We start from the raw sequence: 8,494 nt of genomic DNA, 5'->3' as shown, positions 1-8,494 counted from the left end.
ACTTCTATAATTTATCATTTTTGCACCACTTGGAAGTATTGTCTAATGGAGAAATATTGTCAGCGACTATTCATATAGTCGATTTCAACTTGTTTTGGACTTACGCTTACTTAAAGAGCATCTAGTTCTAAGATTTTATCATTTATGTATGTCCAAACTTGTTTGATCTAATAGAATGACTTTTTTGTATCTAAACTAATACCAATCCATTTCATGAATAAACTGTGAAAAAATAGCTAACCAAAGGCTGCAGGTAGATGGAGAACATGAGAAACAGAAACTTGTGCTTTCTGTCAAGTGTTATTTTGGAGTAGTTACAGGGTAAATATGCTGACAGAAATCTTAGAATTGAAAGAAGAGTACAATTGCTGAAATATCATCTACAACTATCCCTCTCCTCTTACATTTCCAAGCACGAACAACACATTGAACAATATGCAGTGCTGTTTTTGCCCTATTCGGAATTTCAGATACAATTTCTACAGTCTCTTCATTCGATATAACATCCCATACCTGCATTTAAGAAACTACACTTTAGTAGTCATCAAGGAAATTACACTTAAAATGGAGAAGAAACTACATTCCCAGATTTTCTCATGTTCATTTACATGAAGAAAAAAATATATTGATCATGAAAACTATCAGATTTTCTCATGTTCATTTACAGGAAGAAAAAAAATATACTGATCATGAAAATGATCAGATTTTCTACCATTCTCTGTTAGCGTGTAATCTGGGCCTTTTGCTATATTGCAAAAATGAAGCAGTCCAGATAAATGGTTCTACAAAAAAAAGTTAACACGCAAAGTATTATCCATCTTTATTTGACGACAGACGTGACTAATAAAAACTGACCTCCACATTAGAAAACAATATCCTCATCTTTCTGTAAAGCATGGGACAGTAAGTTATGGGCTGAGCCAAGCGAAATACCTCTCTTTAAATAAATATCTTTAGCAGCCTTCTCCGCTGCATATAGCCTTGCAGCGGCCATCTGTTTCTCTACCTCCCTCTTCTTGTAACCTCGTATCTTCTTCAAACGGAAAAAGTCCTCCCTTTCCAAATCATCAAGTTCCCACTTTATGTAAAGAACTATAAGCAAGTAGTTTTTTTTAGTAACAAACAACTATTTAGATAATCTTATGTCGTAATATATACTATTTTGTGTATTTAGTTGCTCCAATCTTGGTAGGCTCAAAGAAAAATCATGTTTCAGGAACTAACATCTTTGCTATAAGTAAAGTTATAATCTTTTATAATTCTTAGTGACATCTATCCTTAGATTTCAACCCTATTGTGTTTATCTGATGGTAACAAGTTGTTTGCATCTTAGATTTTTTGTTATTCTTTATCTTTTAAAAAGTTTTTTTATGTCCTCTTAAAGGTTATGGCACCTAGTAAGCAGTGGATGCAACTTGTTGATAATCGTCTCGATGAAATCTATTTGATCGGCGTGCAAAAGTTTTTGAATTATGCTTTTCAAAAAACAGGAGAAGAAGATGAAATACGATGTCCATGTGTCAAATGTTACAATACAACTTTAGGAACTCGTAAAACAGTTGAGACACATTTGCTAGTACATGGAATAATTCGCAATTATACTTTTTGGTATCACCATGGAGAACGTTTGGGTGAGCCATTATCAGAATCAGAACATGAAGATGAAGATGAAATAGAAGAATGTGAGAGTGAAGATGAAGTAGAAGAACTATTGAGAGATTTATATCCTAATCTTGATGGAGGAACTACACATACTGGTTGTGATGACTTTCTTGAAGAGGAACCAAATGTTGAAGCAAGAAAGTTTTACAGCCTATTAAAGGATTATGAGTGTCCATTATACAAAAATTCAAAAGCTTCAAAGCTTTCCACTTTGATCAAATTGCTTCATATAAAAAGTATGGGTCATTGGAGTAATGCATCATTTACAATGCTATTGAAAATGTTGAAAGAGGAGTTATTGCCTGATGGTGCCAATTTGCCAAATTCATATTATGAGGCAAAGAAGATAATTCAAGAACTTGGTCTTTCATACAACAAGATCGATGCTTGTACTAATGATTGCATGTTATACTAGAAGGATGATAGCTTACTTGATTCTTGCAAGGTTTGTGGTGCGACGAGATGGAAAATAAATACACATAGTGGGGAAACAAGGAATAAAAAAGGTAAAAAGATAGCATCAAAGAGTTTACGATATTTTCCCTTAAAGCCTAGACTTCAGAGATTGTTTATGTCTACTAAGACATCTACTCTGATGACATGGCATAAGGATAAAAGAGTGGATGATGGAATAATGAGGCACCCGGCTGATTCAATGGCATGGAAGTCATTTGATGAACTTCATCCTTCATTTGCGGTTGAGCCTCGAAATGTTCGACTTGGATTTGCTAGTGATGGATTTCAACCATTTCGGAATTCAAAAACCTCACATAGCATTTGGCCTGTAGTTCTTATCCCTTATAATTTACCACCTTGGTTGTGTATGAAGCAAGAAAATTTTATTTTGTCAATGCTTATTCCGAGTCTAAATGGTCCAGGAGATGCAATTGATACATATCTTTAGCCTTTAATAGAGGAATTGAAGGAGTTGTGAGAAGTTGGTATTGAGACCTATGATGCATCAACTAAGCAAAATTTTAAGTTGCATGCTTCTTTATTATGGACCATCAATGACTTTCCAGCATATGGAAATTTATTGGGATGGAGAACGAAAGGAAAATTGGCATGCCCATGTTGCAATAAAGACACTTCCTCAATTCGATTAACTAAGGGTAAGAAACAGTGTTTTATGGGTCATCGGCGTTATCTTCCTCAGAATCACAAATGGCGAAGTGAGAAGGGGTCATTTGATGGTACAGTGGAGAAAAGGCCTTCACCAAAAGTGCGTTCCGGTATTGAGATATTTAATCAAGTGCAAAATCTTGAAGGGTTACAATTATCAAAAGATCCTAAGATAAGAAAGAACATATCACATGAAAACCGAATGGATAATTGGAACAAGAAAAGTATCTTTTTTGAACTTCCATATTGGAAGTGTCTCTTGTTGCGACATAATTTGGATGTTATGCATATTGAAAAAAATATATGTGATAATATCATGGGGACAATTATGAATGTCAAAGGAAAGACCAAGGACATAATTAACACTCGATTAGACTTACAAGAGATGAACATTAGGCCAGAATTGCACCCCATCCAAAAGGGGGAGAAAATAGAAGTTCCAAAAGCATGCTACACATTGTCTCTAGAAGATAAGCACAAATTGTGCCTTTTCTTAAAGAATCTAAAGGTTCCTGATGGGTTTTCATCTAATATTTCTCAATGTGTGAACCTGAAAGATCACAAAATATCTGGATTGAAAAGTCATGATTGTCATGTTCTCTTGCAACATCTACTCCCTCTTGCACTTCGTGGTATGTTGTCCAAAGAAGTGTGTGAACCTCTCATTGAATTGTCTATATTTTTTAGTGTGCTTGGATCGAAAGAGTTGAGAATTGAAAACTTGGAGCATATTGAAGCACAAATACCCATAACACTTTGCAAGTTGGAAAAGGTCTTCCCTCCTTCTTTTTTTGATGTCATGGTGCACTTACCTGTTCATTTAGCTACTGAAGCTAAGATTGCTGGACTGATTCAATATCGGTGGATGTATCCCGTGGAGCGATGGCTATATTTTTTGAAATCTCTCATTGATAATAGGGCATGTCCAGAAGGTTGTATTGCAGAGGGCTACATTGCAAATGAATGTATGACTTTATGTTCAAGGTATTTGCATAAGGTTGACACAAGATTCAATCGTCCTGAACGAAATTATGATGGTGGTTTAAAACAATCGAATGGTGGTTTATCTATTTTTAGTCAACCTGGAAAAACTCTAGGAGCTAAAAATCCATGTGAGCTTGAAGCAGATGAACTAGAACAAGCACATTTATACATATTGAAGAACTGCGATGAAGTCTTACCATATCTCAAGTATGGAGATTTCTTTTATATCATCTCATTATTTTTATTTCTTTTAGGTTAATCACTTTTCAGATGAGACGTATGGTTCACTTCAATTTTATAGAGAGTTTGCACAAAGTCATGAGAATGCTCGACACTTGTTTGATGCAGAATATAGCCGACAATTTATTGCATGGTTTAAAGATAGGGTGAGTAATACATAAATATCAAAATTTGATATTTTAATATTGTGATACTCATTCTAAAATATTAAATATTATCTTGTTGATAGGTCGCACAATTGCACAAACAAGATGATAGTCAGATCATGGAAGATCTACTCTCACTTTCACGTGGTCCCACCAAATATTCAACGCATTCTAATGGTTATGTCGTTAATGGATATAGGTTTCATGTAGAAGATTATGATAACAAGTTAAGGACTCAAAATTGTGGTGTTGTTGTATTGGGTGAGAATGACGAAGATAGTGAGAACCTTGATTACTATGGAGTTTTAAGAGATGTGATTGAGTTGCAATTTGTCATGGATAGAAGAGTGATTTTATTCCGATGTAATTGGTTTGATGTGTATGATGAAATAAAAGGAGTTAAAAAGGATGAGTATGATTTTGTGAGTGTTAATCCAAGTAGATTTTTGAAAACAAATGAGCCATTTATTTTAGCGAATCAAGCATCTCAAGTGTTTTATACTAATGATAATTCCAACAAAGGTTGGCAAGTAGTGAGAAAGACTCAACCTCGTGATTCCTTTGAGATTGTGGAACAAATGGATGATGATATTATAGAGTTAGGAAGTCCTTCCCAAAAGAAAAGAAAAAGAATTAATGAGGTGAAGTATCTTTTATGAATTAGTATTTCATTATTCAACATTATGATGACACAATTTCTTTTATTATTACATAATTAGACATTTTCAAGTTTAATTTTTAACGTTCTGTCTCTTTTTGCAGGTTCAAGATGAAATCATTGAAGACTGAAAATGAGGTTGATTCTAATATGAAGAGTACTATCAGATATACGTTTGTTGCGCCTGGTGCTATTGGAGAGGGTCGAGGACGAGGGCTTAAATCTTTGGGTGAGAAGGGAAGTTTGACATCTAAGAGTTTATTGCCTCAATCAAGTGATCTAGTTAAGAAGTACATCAAAGAAATTGAAACAAGTAAGATATTTTGTATTTTTTCACTTTAAGGGATAGCAAAATCTTTAATTGTGTTGAGAATAAATATCTTTTCCAACAAATCCTCTTAAGTTTACTGGTGAAATCATCTCTTTCATTTATTTCTCTTATTTTCTTTTATTCTTGTAAGTTGCGTTCATTGTCGAATATTTGATCTATTTTTTTACCTCAACAAGGCTCTTCAGAAATTTTCTCATTCTTCTTTGTATTAATTGTTGAGTGCTCTGTTTGATGTAGAATATAGGAATAAGATATTAATATGTATAATTATGCTATCATGCGTACAATCTTATCTACCCTTTTACCTTCAATATGGCACGAACTGATATGTAAATTCCATGATAAAAAGTTAAATATCAGGCCAAAAAGCAGCTCTATCTCACTGTACTTAAATATCTTGTCTTTAGGAGCCCTTCGAGGTGAGTCTTTTTTTTCAGCTTCTTGCTCTCCAAAATACTGTGCTAAACTATTGGTTGCATGATTTATTTTTTTCAGGTTCTACAGGGAATGGCCAAGGACTTAAAAACTCTACCATGTCCACTAGTCAAGGAATACGAATGATGCATAAGAACTCCATGGCTCCTGAGAAAGAGAATATGCAAATTAATACTGCATCTCCTATGACTAATCAAGTTAAGAAATACACCCAAGAAGTTGAAACAAGTAAGATTTTTTCAAAAACATTATATTTTTTACAAATATACCGTGGTTTCAACTTTTTTGATAAACTTTTATATCATGTTAAGTGAGTCTAGGTGGTACAGGAAAGGGACTTGAGAAAAGAACTAGATCTTTGAGCTCCTCTTTGGGAAGTGATGAACATGAATTGGGATCTTTCAACAAGAGTGCTGTTTTAGATAATCGGCATATCCAAACTCCTTCTAAATGCACAAAATTGAGTTCTAACATGTCTTCTAATCAAGAAATGCAAAACATGAAAAAATTGGTTCTTCAGAAAGAGAATATGCAAACCAACGTTTCATTACCTCCATCTGTTGATCAAGTTATGAACCACTCTCAAACAACAGAAAAAAGGTATGATATTTTGAATTAATATGTTATTAAATTTTAATTAGTTTGATTGCTATAGTTTTTATCCAATTATGTTGTTGTAGGGTCATTTAGTCCTACAAAGGTAAGAAGAGTTCGAGGAAGCAACATGTGCAAACAAGTTGCTTCACTTGAAATTGGACAAAAGTTGAAAGTCACCTTTTACAATAATTGAACGGTTGGAACAAATAACAATCTTTTTTCGAGGCATTTGGGAAAAATTGTGCGTGATCGTAATATTTGTCCCTTGGGGGTATCATCGTGGCATGATATTAAGCAAGAAAAGTTGAATCACATGTGGGCAGCCGTTGAGGTAACAAATATACGCCTGATGTACAACTTATGATGCCTCTCTTTTTTTGAAAATAATAACTCAACTCATGTTTCAATTGTTGTAGCACAAATTTGAGAGTGTTGATATGAATGATCATCGTGATCATATCTTGGGATGGATGAATGAGTTATGGAACAAATGGAGAGGACACTTGCATGCAAAATATGTGAAGGACAAGCCTATCCAACAGTCTCTTAAGAATGTCCCAAGAGGAGTAGACAAAAAAGAATGGGAATGGTTAGTAAAGGAACATTTTGCTTCTGAAAGTTTTCAGGTACGCCTATTAAGTTAATAGTCTGCTTTTCTACTCTTTTGTACAGTTTGATTTCCCTCCTTAGCACCTAATAGACCTGGAAAAAAACCTGAGTTTGTATCCTTGATGCACCAACTAGCTAATCTATGCCTAATTTATTTTTCTTGAATCTAGGCAAGCCACATTTATCTTGTGAGTTTAGGATGCAAAGGTGAGTAAACAATTCAGTTTTTGTTCTAAAGTACAGGAAAATTGTATGAAGAAGGTGCAAATTTCACATGCCTAATTTATTTTTGTTCTATACCAATATGTTTGTGTTATAGAGCATTTCAGTTCTTGATTGCATCTTGCTATGACTAGCTCATATTGCTGACTCAAATTTGAAAATAAATTGTTTTAAGTATCCATTTGCATCAACCAATTATCATCCATTTATAAGCAACTTCCAAGAACCATTGGCTTTTCTTCTTTAAGTTCAGAATCCAAATTTCTCATATAAGAAATGACCATCTCAAAAATATTTATATCTATGATCCCAGTTTTTTTAAGTACTCGCACTAGAAGCTTACTGTGAACAAATACAGGCAAGAAGCACTAGGAATGCAGCAAATCGAGCAAAGTTAAAGATGCTTCATCATATTGGTAGCAAGCCTATTCGAGAGATTATTTATCAAAAGGTATTATCATAAAATTAGTTTTCTAAATGGAATATTTATGAGGTGTGTGTTATTTGACATGTTTGACTTTGATGTGAAGGGTGGAAAAGATGAAAATCCACCAGATTTGACAACTATTTTCTTTGAGACTCGTAAGAAAGATAACAAGCTTGTTGAACCTGAAGCAATTGAAAAACATGTGCGTTTTGTAAATTAAATATGTTAATTGCTTAAAATTGTCATGTTTTATAATAGAAAATGTTCTTTGATATATTTTATAGGCTCAACTCGAAGAAATGGTTCAAGTAGATCCATCTCTATCTACCTTAGAGATTGTTGAAAAATGTTGTGGACCTCAAACTTGTAGCCACGTATTTGGATTTGGGGTTGGAGTAAAGGCAAAAGACTTGAAAGGTGGAACTTCCTCAAAAGCTGAATTGTTATCTGCGCTGCGTTCAACTCGAGAGGATATCAAATCCTTGAATGAAGAGAACAAATCCTTGAATGAGGAAAACAAATCCTTGACCAATCGCTTGTCTACCTTAGAAGATGCGATGAAAGAAGTAATGAAAATGAAAGAACTCTTCGTGGCTCATCAATCACATGTACCAGCTACAACATCGTCCTTTTCAACTGAATGACCACTACCTTTTTAGTTAACCAAGTTAGTAACAATATACCCAACTTTTTACTATGCTGCAACATTGCTGCCAGCTGCTCTGTTTTGACATTTTCTGCCCACACGTTGTTACTCCAGCTCGTCTTTTATGCTATTCACTCAGTTCGTTTGTTTCTATTTCCTTCCCAATGTTGTTTAGTTGTGGTTTCTTAAAATAGATGTTGGATTGTTGTCTATAAATATATGCAAAATTAGTGACTGCTTAGAGAATAGTTAGAGTTAAATTTGAACTCTTAATTTCTTTAAACAAAGTTGGTTAGAGGAGGAGATGAGTTGAGGAGAGGCGACGAGACAAGACAAGGTGAGGCGAGAGACTGATGCATTGCCTTCTAATAAAAATAAAAAGGCGCAACATTTAGAACATAGTACATTATTTTTT

General features: G+C 34.1%; 1 protein-coding gene and 1 pseudogene across 1 annotated transcript; one reads left to right on the top strand and one right to left on the bottom strand.

Moving 5' to 3' along the window:
• Positions 1-236: 236 nt before the first annotated feature.
• On the bottom strand, positions 237-994 carry LOC125842946 (probable protein phosphatase 2C 34). The gene is made up of 4 exons (XM_049522218.1): positions 934-994; positions 666-745; positions 364-513; positions 237-290 (listed from the first exon to the last, which is right to left on the bottom strand). Exons 1-4 carry the CDS (start codon positions 992-994, stop codon positions 237-239), a joined length of 345 nt encoding a protein of 114 aa, XP_049378175.1.
• A 1,797-nt stretch (positions 995-2,791) lies between these two features.
• Positions 2,792-8,077, top strand: LOC125842945 (uncharacterized; annotated as a pseudogene).
• Positions 8,078-8,494: the final 417 nt, after the last annotated feature.

The sequence above is a fragment of the Solanum stenotomum genome, chromosome 10, assembly GCF_019186545.1.
Source record: "Solanum stenotomum isolate F172 chromosome 10, ASM1918654v1, whole genome shotgun sequence".
Lineage (NCBI taxonomy): Eukaryota > Viridiplantae > Streptophyta > Magnoliopsida > Solanales > Solanaceae > Solanum > Solanum stenotomum.
Note: the sequence above shows the minus strand (reverse complement) of the source record. Positions and strands in the feature narration are given on the sequence as shown.